The sequence below is a fragment of the Cenococcum geophilum genome (genome assembly GCF_001692895.1).
Source record: "Cenococcum geophilum 1.58 unplaced genomic scaffold K441scaffold_17, whole genome shotgun sequence".
NCBI classification, from domain to species: Eukaryota; Fungi; Ascomycota; class Dothideomycetes; order Gloniales; family Gloniaceae; genus Cenococcum; species Cenococcum geophilum.
Window position 1 is genome coordinate 1,140,018 of NW_027137575.1, and position 20,316 is coordinate 1,160,333.

Sequence of the window (20,316 nt, forward strand, 5' to 3'; positions counted from 1 at the left end):
TCTATAATATGTACCCTTTCTTCCTATTTTCCTACCTTTTTTCCTTATATAACGTCTTAACCTCCTTATATAGTTTATATATATAGCTTAATAATATCTACCTTACTATATATTATCGCCGCTTATACTTACTCTATAATACTACGTTACGTTAATTACTTATACTACTGCCAATATGCAAAACGAACCTAAAACTCCTATAATAGCCACCAGCATTATATCTGTACTTTAAAAACAATTAGTAAAGATATAGAAGTCTTTTATAGACGCCTTTATATAAAACTAAGCTATTTTAAATTAACGATAAGCCAAATAAGAAGTACGATACTAGTAATTAATTAAGGACCTCTAAGAAGAAATCCGCACCCTTAAGATGCCTATGCTAGGACCTTAAGACCAAACGCTATTTCTAGAGATAAATACGCAAAACGTAAGCCCTAAACCCGCAGTAGTCTCTTACCCTAAGCCGACTACTATACTATAATAATCCAAATAACTACTAGATCTCTTAGTATTTATTAATAAATAATAAGAGCTCTAATTATTTTTAAATTAGCTTAAAAATAAGCTAACTAGTAATACTAACCGCTACCTAACTAAAGCTAATTAACTCTATTACGCCCTAAGTTAACTAGGAGGAAAGGTAGCTAACCTTATTAAACCTTATTAGCCAAACTTAGTATAAAGCCTAGTTATACTTTTTAAAGCTATATATAGTAACCCAAACCGCTAAGCTACTACTTAAAGGAAAATAAACTATATAGCTTAAGGAATAAAAGTTTCCTAGTATATGTAAGGCACATTGCCAGGGTGTACAGTAGGGAGCAGGTAAGCCGAGCATAAGTCATAAGGAGAGTCGATGGAAGAGGACGATATGGTAATGAGGGTAGGTAATAGCCTCGTACAGAGAGAGACGAACCGATGAGGAGGGAAGGGCTGCAAGCCCGAGGTGCTTATAAGGAGGTGCCAAGGGCTAGCCGAAGGCTAGCCTTGGCGACCCCTAAGAGCCCCTAGGCGATGCAGCCGAGTAAGGGCCAAAATAACCCTTATAGTATACTTCTCTAAATTTAACTATTATATAAAGGAAACTGGCTAGAACGACTCTATACTAGTTAATAGCCTTATTAAATCCCTAAGCCTTAAACTAAAAACCTCCTTAATAGGCGTAGACCTACTAAGAGCCCTTAATGCCTATATAAACGTTAATAATAAATAGTATAATAATATACTACGCCTAATACCGAAACACGCTTCTTAATATAATACGATAGCCCTATAAACGTCTACTAAGTTATCTTAGTTTAAGCACCCTAACGCTATAGATATTAATACTAAGACCTTAGGATACGCCCCACTAGGGTCCTCTAAATAAGAATAATGCATTAAGCTAGGCCTCTACTTTAAATATAAAAGTAACTCCTACCTCTCTAACTACTACTCTATCCCTATACCTAAACATAATTTATAAACGGCTAATACTAGCAACCGTTTACCATATTAATCTTCCAGTTACCGCCCCTAATCTTTACCTAGTTCTAGCCCTATATTTAATAAGCACTACTTATAAGGGTAAAGCTATAACCGACGTTCTATAGGAACCCCTTCCCGCTTATTACTAAAAGGTATATTTTAGAGTTAAGTTACTCTCTAGGACGGCTCTGCCTTAGGATCTTATTAAATGCTTTAGATGTTATAAACTCTAACTCTTAGGATTATAGCATAACCGTTAACTATTGTCTTTAGCAGAATAATTAATAGGCTAATACTTAAGTCCTAATTAATATAGGAGCTAGTAGTATAGGATTTATTAATAAAATCTTTACGTAAAATAATAGTTTTACCCTAACCCCCCTTAACCGGCATATTAACGTATTTAGATTTAATGGCAAACACACGGTCTTAGGCTAAATTACCTACGTAGTATACCTAAGACTTTAATACCTAAACCATAAAGAACTAATTAAGCTTTTTATTACCACCCTAGGTTACCTAGTAATCCTTAAATAACCCTAGATAAAGCTATATAAGGTAACTATTAATTAAAATAACCTTAAGCTTCTATTTACTGCCCCGCGTTATAAGTAAGAATGCTCTATAATATACCGCTCTAACCCTAAACTAAAATTTAGGAAATCTACTAAAATCTATTAGCCTAAGATTTCTACAAATATCCACTCTACGCCTAAGGAATCTACCAGATTCTACTAGTATAGGAATTCTACTAAATTCCACTAATATAAGAATTCTACCGACATCTACTAAGGATCCGAAAATTCTACTAAATTCTATAAGTTATTACTAAGCACTATACCGCCCTAAACTAAGTAGAGACTTAAGCTTAGTATATAAAACTACTAGAAGAACTAGTATCCTATAATAATAAAAATACTTAAAAAACCCAAACCTAAATTTAATACTAACTCTATACCTAATACTAAACCTAAACCTAAATAAGAAATTATAGACGATTTAAGCAAGCTCGGCACTCTAGATATCCGTATAATTAGAGCTACTCTATTAGTATAACTTGCTAAGAAACCTAAATATATAATCTTTACTGTCACTATAGCTAATATTAAGAAGGCCTTAGCACTANAGAAGTATACTAACCCTGCTATAAAGGTACTAGTAGAGTACTATAACTACCTAGAGGTATTCTTATAAAAGGAAGCTAATAAGCTACCGGAATACCAACTATACAATTATAAGATTATACTTAAAGAAAGAAAGTAGCCTAGATTTAGACCCCTATACGGGATATCCTAAAATAAACTCTAAATGCTATAGAAGTACCTAGATGAGAACCTAAGTAAAGAATTTATTAAAGCAAGCTTTTTACCTATAGCCGTACTAGTAATCTTTATTAAGAAACTAAGTAGCGGACTACGCTTTTACGTAAACTACTAAGCTTTTAACGCCGTTACCGTTAAGAACTAATATCCAATCCCGCTAATATAAGAGACGCTAAACTAACTAAGTAAGGCTCGCTTTTATATAAAGCTTAATATTATCTCTATATTTAACCACCTTTATATTATAAAAGGAGATAAATAGCTTACTACATTTTATACCCGATATAGATTATTTAAGTACTTAATAATACCCTTTAGCCTTACAAACGCTCTAAGCTTGTTTTAACATTATATAAATAATACCCTACATTCTTACCTAGATATCTTCTATACTGCTTATATTAATAATATCCTAATATATAGTAATAACCTAACCAAATACCGGAAATACATTAATTTTATTCTATAAGCCCTATAAGGAGCTAGTCTATAATTAAATATAGATAAATATAAATTCTATAAAATAGAAGTCCTATACCTTAGGCTTTTTATTTTTATAAACGGCATATAAATAGACCTAAAGAAAGTTAAAGTAATTGTAAACTAGTAAGAACTTAAAAACGTTAAGGATATAAAAGCCTTTATAGGATTTACTAATTTCTACTAATAGTTTATTAATAACTTCTCTACCCTAGTTTTACCCCTTATAGCTCTAACCTAAAAGTATAAAGCCTTTATCTTTAATAAGGAGTGTAAAAAGGCCTTTACTTATTTAAAGGTTATATTTACTACCGCGCCTATACTTTAATACTTTAACCTAAACTAAATAAGTATTATAGAAGCTAACTTATCTAACTATATTACTAGAGGTATTCTATCTTAATATAATAAAGATAGAGTATTACACCCTATAGCATACTACTTAAAATAACTAAGCCTAGCCGAATATAACTATAAAATTTACGATAAGGAGTTACTAGCTATTATTAGATATTTTAAATAATAGTAACCTAAACTAGAAGACGCCGGATTTCTAATTAGGGTCCTTAGTAACTATAAAAATCTATAGTACTTTATAACCATAAAATAGCTAAGCTATTACTAGGCCTATTAGTTAGAATATCTATCCCGTTTCTAATTCTTAATTATATACTACTTAGGCGTTTAAGGTTAAAAGCCTAATACTCTAACCTAACGTTTATAAGACATACCAGTACTAGAAGAAGCGCGCTCTTACTAAAACTAGACCCTACTTTATCCCAAACTATTTAACCCTCCTATTAAAGACCTTATAGTATACGTCCTTAAAATAACTAATTAATTAATTAAATAGATTATAATTAACGAATACTTAAATAACGAGTTTATCTAAGAGATGCTTAAGCTAATCTATAATAGTATTAGACGCTTTAAGAAGATCTCTTTAAGTAAATATAAAGCTTACGGAAACCGCTTATATTACTAAAACCGTTTAGTTATCCCTAATTACAATAAACTTAAGCTTAAGCTCCTTAAATACATATATAACCTACCAGTAGCCAGCTACCTAGGCTAAGGAAAAACTCTAGAGCTACTTTAATAGGAGTACTACTAGCTAAATATATATAATATAACACAAAGGTATATCTCTAGCTACTATATTTACTAATAAGCTAAAGCTTTACATAAGACGTATAACGGTCTTTTAAAACTACTACCTATTCTAAACTGAAGATAGAAGGATATCTTAATTAACTTTGTTATTAATCTCCCTGTAAGTAAAGGCTATATAAATATTATAGTAGTTATAGACTAACTATCTAAAATAAAACACTTAATTACCTGCCCTAATATATTAACACCTACTATTACCTAACTATTCTTAAATTACGTATGGAAACTCTACAGACTCCCTAAAACAATTATCTCCAATAAAGGTAGCCAGTTTATCTTTATATTTTAGAAAAAACTAACTACCTAACTCCGCATTAAAGTATTATTATTTATAGTATACTACCTAGAAACGGATAGCTAAACGGAACGTGTAAATGCTATAATAGAATAGTATATTCGGATATACACGTCGTACTTATAAAATAACTGGATTAACTAGCTTATATTTACCGAGTTTACTATAAATAATTCCGCCTTAGAAACTATAAAGTTCTCCCCGTTTCTAGCTAACTACGGCTAGTATCTATAAATAGGTTTTAAACCCTTTAGTAATGTTCCTTACCCTACTTATTACGCCTTATAAGTTATAGAAGTAAATAAATTTATAGAGAAGATAAAGAAACTATAATAGTTCCTTACTAATAAAATAATATAGGCTTAATCTGTCTATAAAGCCGTAGCGAATAAAAAACAAACCCTAGTACTAGCCTACTAAATTAGTAACTTTATCTAGCTAGATATAAGAAATCTAAATATAAAACGACCTACTAAGAAGCTTAATTAGAAGAACGCTAGCCCTTATAAGGTCGAGAAGGTTATCTCCTCCTACGCCTACTAACTAAAGCTCCCTAATACGGTTAAAATCCACCCTATATTCTACATGTTAGTCCTCTACCCTATTACTCCTATATTAGACGCCCTGCCCAGATAAATATAAGACCCTCCCTTACTAGTTAAAGTAGATAGTAAAAACGAGTACTTTATTAAAAGAATTAATAATATTAAGTATAATAAACGGAAATGCTAATATATATATCTTATAAAATAGAGAGGCTTTATTAAGCCCTTATAGGAACCTATTAACTCTATAAAACTTATATAAGCTGTAAAAGACTTTTATAAACTTTATCTAGAACTACTACAGCCCTATCTCGTAAAAGCTTAAGTTTAAAGGGGGGGTACTGTTATGGGATACCCCCGTAATACCTTATATATATCTACCTATTTCTACTAACTTAGCAACTAGAGACTAACTATAAGATAGTAATCTAATAGCAATCTACGGTAATCTAACGATAATCTACCGTATTCTATTATATTTTACTAAGTTCTACTAAGTTCTACTAAGTTCTACTAAATCCTACTAAGTTCTATTAGGACTACCACCTAAATCCTATTCTGCTTTGTATACGTATTAACTAAGCAACTAAGTCCACAATATATACCCTTTCTTCCCGTTTTCCTACCTTCTTTCTTTACGCAACGTCTTAACCTCCTTGTACAGTTTATATATATAGCTTAATAATATCTACCTTGCTATATATTATCGCCGCTTATACTCACTCTATAATATATAGTAATAAAGACGTTAATAAAGTTAATTAGCGTTAACTATAGGTATATAATTCCTTCCGTAAGAAGCTAGTAGCTAATATTTAGGGTAATAATCTAGTTAAGAAGTTAACGCTTCCTAGGGTCTCTATTAACTACAATAACTAAATAAGCGGCGTTAATATTTATAATTAGCTTTAAAGCTACTATACTACCTAGATTACTACTATATATACCTAGCTACCCTTATTTTTTTAGGCGCTTAATACAGCTATAATTAACGCCTATATTATTAGTAAGAAGATCTTCTAAATATTAAGTAGGCCCTTCCTTTAAAACCACCGCTGTTTCCGTATATAATTAGTATTGAATCTTATTATTATAGGTAGTTAGCAGATAGGCCTAAATAAGCAAGATACTGAGCGTCTTCTTTATTAAGACTTACTAAAATACGGGCAATATTAACCTAGTATTAGGCCTAGCTATAGAAATATTAAAACAAATTAAAAAACCACCTATATTACTGCTAAAACCCTACTACCTATAATTTAACAGTATAGGATATAGACTTACCGTTCTATTAAAATTTTTATAAAGAAGTAAGGTTATAAGGGCCTACTAAGGCGCTAGATATATGGATAGAAGGAGGTAAAGAAGCTTATAGTAAAGATAAGTATAACGGAACCTTATAGCAAGTACTATAGTGGGTCCTGTTAATAGGCTAGGTATATAGGTATTACAAGTAAGTCAATAATGTAATAATAACTAGTGGAGTGGTTGCCCAATAGATTAACTCTAATTGTATTCTAAGAATTACTATAAGGAAGGAACTATCTAGGTAGGGACTGAGGGTCCTTAAATATATAACCGTACTCCTATAAAATCCTTCTTGTACGTAATATACGTATACTCTACCTACTCTATTATAGATCTTATAGATTATATAGATTACACAGATTACCTTACGTGACTTATACTACTATTTCTCGTCACATGGTTCTACCGGCTCCATCTTAAACCGTGCTTATATTAACTAACTAGCTTCTTCTAACTCTTCTCTAAGTAGTTATAATATTATACTTAAAGCGTCCGTAACACTATTTCCCTCCTCCCTATCTTCGTCCTTAAAGATTCCTAGCATCTCTAAGTTGTTTACTAGAGGTATAATATTCGTTTAATTAATCTGGTTAATATTATTGCTTATTATACCTAAAGTAATTTCTTCTTCCTCTATAGTCCGTCGGTCTCGTACTATTACTATTATACTATCTCTTAGTGAGATTATACTATCTCTATATTCTTATTATACGAAAGAGGGGTTAGTCTGTATTACGTTGGCGAGTCCTTTATCTTAGCAACCCTCTTTATATTTAGAGTGCACTAAAGCAAATATTTATTCGTCTTATGACATTTGCTCCGTTTCTAACGCTAAGTATATATATTCTATTACTCTTAATAGTCGTTGAGTTCCCTAAGTAATTTGTTATAGGGTCTTATGTTTAATTTACCGCTATAAAGCTTAATAATAAACTCTTAGTAGTGTTGGCGGAACTTTATCGTTCTTGTGACGCTAAGAAGGAGGCCGCTGATGCTTAGTAAAGAGCCCTTAATTCTTGTCTTGCTACGTCTACTCGGTTAATCCGTCTTAAGAAGGTGCGTAAGAAGGTCTATTTTAAGGGGTGGAAACTTATAGAATAAGGTTTACAGGAACTTAGTAATAAGAGAACCGACTCTCTTCCTATAAAGGGAACAACTCCGAGTAGTTCGGCAGTCGCTCTTCCTAGGTCCCCCTTAGGTAACTCGTTCTTTGGCGATCCTTCTTTATTAATATTACCTAACCTATTTTCTTCCAATACTTTTATACCTTTCCTATAGCGTTCTTTAAATTCTCTAGTGGTTCCCAGGTAGTCTTAGTGTAGCCTATCTACTTTACCTCGTACTATGTTTTATCGTTAACGTCCTTATGACTAACGATCTTAGAAACTTGCTATTTGTCTTCTTCTTACCCTCTATACGTGTCTGCTTCGTAAACTAGTGGCTTAACATTTCTATATACTAGCTCTAGTATTGCAATATGCTATATAGGGTAGATCTTTATTTTAGCTAGTAGGTTTAACTTAAATATAACCGGTGAAATCCTCTATATAATTTTAAAAGGTCCTAGTCTAACGTGGTCTAACTTCTTACTTAATTGTTGACTTTTAAAATTTCTGTGTAGTAGCTACACTTTATCTCCCTCCTTAAGATCTAGTCCCTCAGATCTCTTAGCATTGTAGTATTTTTTTATTCTTTATTATACTACCTTAGCTGCTTCTATAAGGTCTGTATAAAGATTTATTAAAGTCTCTATTTTTTACTTAGCTCTACTATTTGTTTTCTTTACTTAATATAGCGATAATAATGTTCTTAGCTTATATCCGTAATTCGCCTCAAATAGTGAAGTACCTATTCCTTTTTATGGTGTTACATTATATATAAATTATATAACTAGTAATAACGATACCTAATTGTTCTATGCGTAATTAATATAATATCTTAGATACTGTTCTAGTGTCTAATTTAATCTTTCTATTTAACTGTCTATCTGCGGATAATATACGGTAGAAGTTGCTGCTCTAACTCCTTATTCCGCTAAAAATACCTCCTAGAATACTGCTATAAATCTTAGATCTCTGTCTAATATAATTTTACTTAGCGCTCTATATTTTATAAACACTTCTTTAATATAGATTCTAGCGACGTCTTCTGCTAAGATTTCTTCCGTATATACTATAAAGTATCCCCACTTTATAAGCTTATCTACTATTACTAAGATTGCATTATAATCTTGTCCAGTAATAGGATCTTTTAATTTTGGTAACTTAATAATAAAGTCCTATAATATAACCTCCTATAGTCTCTCTGGTATTTTAATAGGTTATAGCCCTCTATATAGCTTATACCTTATTAGTTTATTTCTTTAGCAATCTAAACACTCTTTAGTAACCCTCCTAGCTATTTTCTAGATTCCATCAATAATATACTCCTCTTAGAGTCTTAACACTAAGCCTATAGCTCCGTTGTATCCTTAAGTCATTCCCTTATAGAAATCTTCCATAAAATGCTCTGCTATGCTTCTTAGGACGTACTTTACTTCTCGGTTTTCGTATATATCCATCTATAGATCTTCTAGCTGTGCTTCTAGAATTCTCTATACCTAAAAGCTCTCTAGTAACTCATAAACTCTCTCCAGTTTATCTTCTTATATTACTATAATTTTCGGATAATTATACCTAATCAGTCTATCTATGTCTTTTCGCAGTAAAGCCCCTAATGGCTTTTTATTATTTTATAGTTTAGCCTTACAACTTAACGCGTCAGCTTGCGTGTTATCTGTACCCTTAGTATACTAAATCTTAAAATAGTACTCTATAAGCATCTCTGCCCATCTAACCTATCTTTAATTAAGTTCTTTTATTGTTAGGAATCCCGTTAGGTTCTTATAATCCGTTTTAACTATAAATAGTTTTTCTATACCTTATAAGAATACTCTCTATTTTTTAAGTACTATAACTATACCTAATAACTCTTTATTGTAGATGTTATAGTTTAACTCTAGTAGTATTATCTTCCGACTATAGTATNCCACTAGGTGCTATNTATCTNNATGCTTTTATATAAAGTATACCCCTAGTATAAAGTCTAATATATTTATTTCTATAACCGTCTCTAGTCCTAGTTAATAGATTTTAAGAACTAGCTCTTAGGTAAATAACCTCTTAACTTCTTTAAATAGTTCTTATTGCTCTTTTCCCTATATCTATAGTTCTTCTTTCTTTATTAATTGCGTAAATGGCTTAATATCCTTTAACTATTGCACTATAAACCTTCTATAGTAATTGCAAAACCCTAAAAACAATCTTAACTACGTAACGTTCTCTAGTTCTTACCAATTTACTATAGCCTCAATCTTTCTTAAATCTATACTAAGTTGGCCTAGTTTAATAATAAATCTAACAAAATCGGTCTTCCTAGTAAAGAACTCGCATTTCTTAATTACTACTAGCATCTATTCTTCTTATAGTCTCCTTAAGACCCATTTAACGTGTTTTCCATATTCTTCCTTAGTTATTAAGTAGATAATAATATTGTTAAGATATACCATAACAAATTTATCTAAGTATTCTCCTAACATATTATTAATTCGCTTTTAGAACATTACTAGTGCGTTTATAAGCCCAAATTATATAACTAATAGTTTATATAGTCCTTCCTTTAACCTAAAGGCTGCTTTCTATTCATCGCCTTCCTTAATTTTAATTTAATGGTACGCCTATCTTAGATTTATCTTTATAAAGATTTATGCATTACCTATCCTATCTTAGATTTTGCTAATTAAGGATAAAGGATACCTATCCTTTCTAGTGATGCTGTTTAACTATCTATAGTCGATATATAGCCTTAGTTTACCATTCTTCTTTAGTATAAACAGTACTAAATAACCCGCTAATAATTGCGAGGGTCTAATATATCCCTTTCGTAGATTTTCCTAGATAAACTCCTTTAGTGCTTTACCTTCTTCTTTAGTAAGCTTATAGATTAGAAAAAACCTTAGACTTATTCCTGGTTCTAATTCTATCTTATAGTCCTATACTATATACTCTAATAGCTTTTTACTTTCCAGCGACTATAGTTTCTTGCCATACTTGTAGTATCTTTTTAGTATATAACTTAATCCTTTTTCTGTTTCCTTATAGGTCGCTCCTACTTAGTACCATATTAACTTAGCTTATTATTATATCTTACGTCATTAAGTATCCTTAATATTAACCTAACCTATAACCCAATTAATCTTTAGATTATATTCCTGTAACTAAGGCATTCCTAATACTGCCTTATTATTCCCCAATAGTAATATATTAAAAGACATCTCAATTTATTTCCCTTTAATAATTAGCTAAATAGGTCCTATTTTAAGATTAATAATACCCCCTCCATAGGCTATCGGATCTCCTAAAATTGTTACTAATAGGTAAGGGTGCTCTTTTTTCCTATATAGTAATCCCATTCTTTTAACTGCTGCTAGTAAGATATGGTTCCTTATTACTCCACTATCTATTAATGCCTTAAACTATTAATCTTACCACTTAACTTATAAATTTAGGTGTTAACCTTAAATTCCTTTAAGGGTCTAAGGCTCTACTATTAGTTCCCTCTAGGTCTATAGGCCTCTACTTTTCCTAACTATTAGCTACTAGATCCTATTTATACTTAGTCTAACTTAGGCCAATACTTAGTTTGCTTTTTATCTTTAATATGCTATAGATACATATTTTTAAAATATTCCCACTACTATTGTCTATCTAGGCATTCTTTTATAAGGAATCTTCTTAGCTAAAGCATTAAGTCCCTTTATCCTTAAACCTCTATAGGGTGCTAACTATATATATACTTAGCGTTTTAATACTTTGCCTCGTCTATTATCTAATATATCCTTATTAAATACTTCCGATTTTTATCCTTAGGTGCTCTATATATATTATATATATTATCCATATATACTATCCACAATAGTATATAATATGCCTAGTGTCTTAGGTTAACTCTTAGTTTATCTTTATCCTTAAGTTTAAACCTCCCTTATATTAATCTAAGCATTACAACTTTATTTATAGGTACTATAATTTGCCTCTTACTTCTTTAGTCCTCTAATTACTCCTCTAAATCCTTTAATATTATAATTAAGGCTCCTTTAATATAAGTTATAGCCTTCTCTATAATTAGGTGGTCTTAGATAACTTTTTTATCTAACTATATATAGAAATCTTCCCACTTATCATTATGTCGTTGTCTATACCACTTTTAGTATAACTTTTAGAGTGTATACGGCTTATCCATAAGAAAGTATCTCTTTATTGCTACGTTATAATAGCCTTTTATATATTATTCTTCGAACCTAGTTAGAATTCCTAGATCCTCTTCTTCTTCCAGTTTAGTAAGCTACTTAGCTCTTGGTGTACCTATCTTAGGTCTATTAGTAATTCTTTATACTAGCGCTCTGTCCCTTATACGGCCTAGTATACTAGATCTCTTATCTAGTTTCTGCTCTTACTATAAGGTAATTCTTGCTCTAAATTCCTCTATAGTTTCTTTCCTTTCGCGTCTTATAAGTGGATCCTTAAAGTCTTCTTACTTCTTAATCTTGTCGGTAGTCCTTATTTGTATATTAAAATCTTAGTTTTATAAGATTCTTAATCCTAAGCTTTCTAACTTAAGCTTAGCTCCCGCCTTAGTCTAACTAGGCGTCTATGGTGTTCTTATCTCATCTTAAGAGTCTTAAATCTCACTCATCTTATCTTAAGAATCTTGTGCTATAGGAAACTTTTATCCCGAGCTCATTCGTATATCTTTAAACTAAGCTACTACTCTACTCCATCGGTTTTCGTCTATTATGGGTCCTTAAGCTATCCTCATCCTGTCTTTAGAATCTTAGATCTCTCTTATCTCGTCTTAAGAATCTTAAGCCTTTAGCCTTTTGCCTTTATCGAGTGGTGAATTAGCACTAGCAGTCGTCTGCTTGCTTGATCTTTATAAAATACTCTTCCTTCCGTCTCGCGAAGCGATGGATGCCGTATCTAACGGTGTCATAATACCCATTACTAAGCCCCATTCGGTAGTGGTCTCGGTCTCTACTTCTATTGCGTTATTAAGGTTTAAATACCCCTAGTTAGTTCCTTTTTTTACCTTATCGCTATTAATTAATAAGTACTCTAACTCTATTGTTATCGTTACTAATCGTTATCCGTATATTGCTGTGATATCTTAATCTAGCTTATAGAGTTAATCTTATTCTTTATTTAACTCTATAATTCCTCTAAGTCCCTTTAACTCTAGCTCTTACGGCCAATAGCTTATGCTATACTTAGCGTCTTTATAAATTTAGTATGTATTGTTATAATAAAATACAAAACTTCTAATTAAATACTCTTTTGTTCCTCGCAGTATACTATTATCCCTCTATACGTATATATCTTCTACTAATTAGGTTCCCTTTATTATATAGTAACTCTAACTATCTTTATAATCCCTTATAAAGTAACCTTATTTTCCGCAATTTATATAAGCTTTATCTCTAAACTACTAACTTTATTATAGAGTCCGCCTAAATATCTTCTACTACTAAGATCCCTAGTTTAGCCTTTGCTCCTTAGTCCTATAATTACTAAATCCCTAACCTCTAGGTTTTTATAGTTTCTTACTTTATCTCTTATAGGTTTCTTTAGTACCACTTAGGTCTATTAGCTCTGCGCTATACTATAGCTTTTAACTTAGCTTTAGTTATTACGTGCTTTACGTCTTATATAACTATAGAACTCTATCCTAACCTCTCTTAGCCTGTTCCCTTTAGTAGATCCTATTATTAATCTTAATCGCTTAATCTATTAATTCCCTTAAGGTATCCGTATCTTCTATTAGAATAATTACGTTCTAGACTTTAGCCTTAAGTCCCTATTTATACTATGCCATAAGCGCCTTATTATTCCACTTAACTTATATAGCTAGCGTTTAGAACTATATTATATACTTAATTACTAAGGTTCATTACATAATATCTTAGAGTTTTCTTTCTACTATAGTTACTGCCTTTAGATCTCCAAACATTTGTATAAGTCGCTCTATAAATTCTTCCTAACTTAAGAATATAAACCGCACCTCTTAGTTAATAGTCGTTATTCTATTTACTTATACTTCTATAAGGTAAGGCTTAAACTATTTAAGTGCCCTTTCTAATAAGAATAATCCCGCATAAGCTATTTAATCTATAGATATTAGTAGTTTTACTCCTTCTTGCGTAACCTTAAAGTGTATTTACGTAAGAAATCCTTTAAGCTTTAACCTCTTTCCTAAGAATCTCTTAATTAAAGGTAACTTAATCTTTACTACCCTTATCCTATTAATCCTTTATTTAAGTATCGCGTTATTCTTTATTAACTAGTTAACTATCTCTTATAGTTATCTAACCGTCACGGGTTGTTATAAGTTAGTATCTGCTATACTAGTGTTACCTAACCTTAAAGTAGTTACCGCCGTCGATGGCGTTATAGTGGCTGCTTTTGGTAGCATGTTATTTAACTTATTAAAACCGTAACTAGGTAGTAATTGTGTAACGGAACCTTATAGCAAGTACTACGGTGGGTCCTGTTAATGGGCTAGGTGTATAGGTATTGTAAGTAAGTTAACAACATAATAATAACCAGTGGAGTGGTTGCCTAATAGATTAACTCTAATTATATTCTAAGAATTACTATAAGGAAGGAACTATCTAGGTAGGGACTAAGGGTCCTTAAATACACAACCGTACTCCTATGAAATCCTTCTTGTACGTAATGTACGTGTGCTCTACCTGCTCTGTTACAGATCCCACAGATCATACAGATCACACAGATCACCTCACGTGACTCGTACTACCATTCCTCATCACATGGTTCTACCGGCTCCATCCTGGACCGTGCTTGTATCAACTAACTAGCTTCTTCCGACTCTTCTCCAAGTAGTCGTAACATCGTACTTAAAGCGTCCGTAACAATAAGGCGAATAGTATATAAATATATGTAACGTTTCCCGCCCTAACGTCGCCATTCGGCCAAAAAGACACGGAGTGCTTGCGATATTATTCGCAAGCGCGGCTGGATCTAATATATGTACTCTTACAATTTAAGGTTTATAGGCTTCCTTTATACCTTTAATGCTTTAACAACTTCCATTTAGTAGGCAATAACTAGGTAACTATTTTAAGCCCTCTACTTCCTTACGCCCTTAATATTAAGACTCTAAAGCTAATTAAGCCTTTAGTATAACGTCCTGCTTAGCCTCCTTTAAGTCCTTTTCTACCGCCTTTAATTAATCCTCTATACCAAATAACCGCTAACTAAACCGTTTAATGACCTATATCACTTAATATATCTCATTTAACGTATACTGCACGTCCTCCCTTATAACCTTAAGCTGGTCCTTTACCGGCTTATCCTTATCGACGTTAAGAACGTATATAAAGCGTATAGGTGGCAGTAATTTAGTAGACTTTAATAGAGGATTTTCCTATATAATTAGCAGCTAGTTAATAGAGGGAGGGTAGAAACCTATAGACATGACGTCATATATCACAACTTTTTGCTTAACTTCCTCAAAAAAAAAAGGTGTTTTTAGTGGTAGCCTTCTGCAGCATTTTATCGGCATCGCAATATCAACATGTTTGGTGGGGCTTGCTAGTTAAATCGCGCTAGCTAGGGTGCCTGCAGCATACTAACCCGAGCAAAAGCGCCAAAAGCGCCCAATACGAACAGTGACTTCTGCCAAGAATCTTGCGCCTGCCTGGTTGGTGCTAAGAACGAAATCTTGGCGCATCAAGCGAACTCACATTCCCGTTGGGCGCCAACCTCTTCACTTAGCGCATTGGCAGACTACGGAAAACCTCTCAGTTGACTGTACACTGACAGATCCAACCTTTATCCACTTTGCCACATCTGCTTCAAGATGTCTAGTCTTCGAAACAGCGTCCAGCGACGCAACCACCGTGAGCGCGCACAGCCTAAAGAACGAGAAAAATGGGGGATTCTTGAGAAGCACAAAGTACCACGTCTCCCCATCTATCTTCCTGTGCTATAGCCTATGCTGATAATCTTGCCTCTAGGACTACGCGCTCCGCGCAAAAGATTTCAATGAAAAGAAAAAGCGGCTCCGGATCCTGCGCGAAAAAGCCGCCGCCCGCAACCCGGACGAGTTCTCGTTTGCGATGATGAGCACAAAGTCAGATGGCGGGCGCAAGATTGCCGATCGAGGAAATAAAGCACTGACCATGGATGTGGTGAAACTGCTTAAGACTCAGGATGTAGGGTATGTGAGGACGATGCTGCAGGTAGTGAGAAAGGACCGGCAGAGACTGGAGGAGGAGATTGTGCTTGAGGATAATGAGGTTAAAGTGCTGAAGGAGGGATATGAGGGGAAGGGGAGACATACGGTGTTCGTCGGGAGTGAGGAGGAGCAGAAGCGGTTTGAGGCTGAGGAGTGGTTTGGGACTGGTAGCGGGGAAGGACTGGACAGGATGTGGAACCGGCCTAGGAAGGGCAAGACGGGAGAAGAGAAGGGTGTGGATGAGGATATGGAAGAAGATGTCAATATGAAAAAACTTTCAAGGCGGGAACAAGAGGCCAAACTTCAGGCCGAAAAAGATGAGAGAATATTGAGGAAGAAAAGGGTGCGTGCACAAGAAGGACGGATGATGCATTTGGAAGCCGTGAAGGCTCGTGAGCGGGATCTTATGATCGCAGAAGAAGAACTGGAAAAGCAACGAGCAAAGATGAATGGTACAATTGGTGGAGTTAACAAAAATGGCGTCAAGTTCAAAATTCGAGAGCGGAAACGATGAAAATATTTTCATCTAGCAACAACTCCAGCAAACTCGCTCAGACTCTCTGGGACGACACGCAAGCATTGGTGCTATGGTATATTACAGCTAGGCCCTATAGCTTACTCGGCATTCTCATCGCACCATCCAACCTCAATACGGTGCCATTCAACATCTGATTCTCCACACATTCCCTCACCAACCTCGCAAATTCCTCCGGCTGTCCCGCTCTCCTCGGGAACTCCATTACCCTCTCCAAGCCCTGCCTCACCTTCGGTCCCATCATCTTTGTCATATTACTCTCAAACAAGCTTGGCGCTATTGTCACTGCTCTGATACCGTATTTTGACAGATCTCGTGCGAGGGGGAGAGTGAGGGAAGCAACAGCTCCTTTGGACGCTGCGTATGCCACTTGTCCCATTTGACCATCAAATGCGGCGGCGGAGGATATCATAATTAGGATACCACGCTCGCCATCAAGCCCTTCAGGTGTAGCAGTAGTGAGATAAGGAAGAGTTTGGCGGATTAGGTCGAGTGTGCCGCGAAGGTTTATGTTGAGGACGAAGTCGAGGGAGGATAGGGATAGTGGCTCGTTCTTCTTGTCGATGATCTGAAACGAGTAGCTAGATTAGCGTAGATCCCTTAAAGAACTCCTTGGTCAAATATCGTTCTAATGCTCCACTAATGTTCGCGAGTGGATCACAGCCCTTCGATTATCCCGACCCTATTGATTTCCTAGAAGTGAAGCAACTCACCAAGCCAGGTAGCCCAACCCCCGCTCCTGCAACCACACCTCCAATCGCGGCACCCGTCTGTTTAGACCATTCTACTGTCCCTTCTACAGCTGCAGCAATGCTTTCAGTATCCGCAACATCCGTCTCGAAAAACTGCGCCCGCTCGCCGAGCTCTTTTACTATTTCCTCTCCGGCGGTAGAATTTAGATCTAGGAGGGACACGTAGGCGCCTTCAGAGTGTAAATTGCGTGCAGTGGCAAGTCCGAGACCGGATACTCCGCCTGAGATGATGAAGGTGCGATTTGTAGGCTTCATATTGGAGGCAGAGGATCTGCAAAGGTATGCTGAAGGTCTCAAAGCTTCTGAGTGGAAACGTAGAATCGGAATTGAGCTTGAGGCTTTATGGTTTGAATGGGTATTACGATGGTCCTGTAATTATCCACCCAGAGAAAGTAGTGTGAGGATATTGTATAGAGCTTAGAGTCGAGTATAAGACGCATCTCACAATCACAAGCCATGATGCAACTTTCCATCGCTCTCTGACATGTTACCTCAGAAGCTCAGACTAAGAAATCGATTGTGCGGATATAGGAATATCCGCACCGTCCGCTAAGCTGATTTAGGACGGCAATCGTTTTCTTTAGTCTGAGGGGCTTTGGCGAGATTTGTAGAAAACCTAAACACTGTTTATATAAGAAGACTTTATTAACTTTAATGAAATTGATTTACCCTCCTATAATACCTATTAACATTAAAAGTATACTAAATTATAGAGAAAAGCCTACTCTATAAAGCTATGAGATCCTTAGCTCCTTATACCCGCGCGATATTAAAAGGAAGTTATTGCGGTAGAGGCTATAATTCTACCTCTATACTACCGAGCCGCGTAGTAACCAATAACGCTAAACGCTTACGCCTACGCCGCCCGCCCTTTCTATAACTAGCGGATATTCTATCTATAGATATTCCATCTACGGATATTTTATCTACAGATATTCTATTTACGGATATTTTATTTACTAATATTCTATCTACCAGTTAGATAAAGACGTTAAAGGAAGAAAAGGTTAATATTATTAAGAACCTTCTATAAAAATAGGGTTAGTCTTTTTAAAGGCTGGTCTTTAAGTACTTAGAAAGTAGAAATAGACACAGAGGTAATAGAAAGAAGAAAAAAGTAAGGGACCTACTTATTACTTTGCTAGAGGATAAGGAAATATAAGAAGAACTTATTAATACGCCTAATACTTATACAACGCTAGTAACCTATACTATCCGCTATATCTAAAAAGAGCTTCGCCAACTATAGTTATAACGTAGCCCCTTTAATATATAGACTCTAGATATAGAGTTTAAGGATATTAACCTTAAGAATATAGCCAAGTTTGTTTAGTAGTACGGTCCGCTACTATTTTAGCTTATTAAGGGGATATCCGCACTAAATAGAGAGGAACGTAGTTAGAATCCGCACGGTGGATATATAGTTATAGTTATATCTATATTTCTCCTAGGGTTCGCCTAAAACTCCGTAAATGGTTTTACCCGTCTACTTAGTTTATATCTTTAGGCGCTTAATATAAAACGCCGTATACTATCTTTTCTGTATAGCCTTAGTTTAATTAATAGTTATAAAACTCTTAACGCTATAAAGCTTGGGCTAGCCGAACATTCTAAGGAAGGTTTTATTAATTTTACTAGCCCTTCTAGCGCTAATAACTCTTAAGAAACTAATTAAGTCTCTATCTATTTATAATAATGTTTATATTGTCTATAATAACTTTAACTATTACTAAAAAACTCAATATTAGGTTATTGGCGAGATTAGTAAGTTCACTTCGTATACTATAGGAAAGATTTTACGCGGAGTATATATGCCTAAAGGGGGCCTTAAGCAGTTAATGTTAAACAACACCCGTTAACTTAAGCTAGATAAGGTTGTTAATATAGCTAGGAATAGGTTTAATAACCTCTAGAAGCGGATATCTATAAGTTTTATTACGGACGCTATTTAATATGCGTATCCTACTACGGTTAATAGTATATTTAACTTTAACGCGGATATTAAATATCCGCGTATACTAGCGGTTAATATTCTCCCTTATAGAAGGATAGAGTATATAACTCTAGAACCTATTCTAAATAGTAAGGCTTCTATTAACGGCAACTATTGCATAATAGAGAATATCTTCCTAGAATAACTGCAGTATAATTGCGAAACCGCTTTTAATAACTGGCTTTTCCTAGTATACAGAGATTAAAAAACCGTAAAGCTTATCCGATTATGTAAAGAGGAGCGGGTTAAGGCGGAAGGTGCGTATAATAGCTATAAGTAGGTGTTACCTATTCTAGGGCTATAGTATATGCAATTAAACTTCCTATATATAGTTATGCGTACGTTTTATAGGGGTAAGGAAGCCACGCAGTAGTTTTTAGCGCTTTACACCTATATAAACCACCTAGGACGGCGTAATATTCCTAGGGAAAAGGCCCTATTTTATTATATGGAAGAGCTGATCCTCTAAAGCTTTGACGCTTATATTATTATATTATTTCTGCTCTATATCCGCAATAAGTGTAATATTAAGGTAGATAGTAAGGCTGAGCAATATATGCAAAACCTATCTCCGCAGCAATTTCTGGAGCATATTAAGGATATCCGTATAGTAGCTTTTTTAAGAGATATATGCCGCGATGTAAATTAGAGCTATCTACTAACGTATATTAGCTAGCAGTGACGTTATCCTCTACGGATATATTAAGCTCCGCCGCTAATAACTATAATATGGAGTTTTTTAATCATATCCGGTTTCTGTAGGTTATTAATACTTATAAGCTTCTAAAATATTCTATTAAGTATGCGGATATCGGACTACTAAAGCGTATAATCCCCTGCCTTTACTTATACTTTACTAGAAGCTTATTAAAGAACTATATATATAATATACTAATTCTATAGTAACTAGTTAGAACAAGCGCTTATAATCTAGTGCTTTAACGGGCTATCCTTACTAATAGTTTAGTTAACCTCTAAGGGCGGCTAAATAGCTTCTTTAAGACGGATCGCCTTAATAAACTGCTTAATCTTTAACTTAAGGAGTTAATCTAGATATATGGGAATTTGATGTTTAGTATAGACGAGCTATTTAAGTAAAGTATTCTTATAATAAGTTATACTAGCCTACTCCGCGATATTTTTAAGCGT

At 34.1% G+C, this 20,316-nt stretch overlaps 2 protein-coding genes across 2 annotated transcripts; one reads left to right on the forward strand and one right to left on the reverse strand.

The window, feature by feature from the left end:
* Positions 1-15,509: 15,509 nt before the first annotated feature.
* Positions 15,510-16,401, forward strand: K441DRAFT_556439 (U3 snoRNP-associated protein-like protein Utp11; the record flags this gene model as incomplete). The annotated part of the gene is made up of 2 exons (XM_067643326.1): positions 15,510-15,605; positions 15,667-16,401. The coding sequence occupies 2 exons, from the start codon at positions 15,510-15,512 to the stop codon at positions 16,399-16,401; spliced, it is 831 nt and encodes a 276-aa protein (XP_067504816.1).
* Positions 16,402-16,495: 94 nt separating this feature from the next.
* On the reverse strand, positions 16,496-17,429 carry K441DRAFT_676801 (3-hydroxyacyl-CoA dehydrogenase type-2; the record flags this gene model as incomplete). Its single annotated transcript, XM_067650996.1, has 2 exons — positions 16,496-16,990; positions 17,136-17,429. 2 exons carry the CDS (start codon positions 17,427-17,429, stop codon positions 16,496-16,498), a joined length of 789 nt encoding a protein of 262 aa, XP_067504817.1.
* Positions 17,430-20,316: the final 2,887 nt, after the last annotated feature.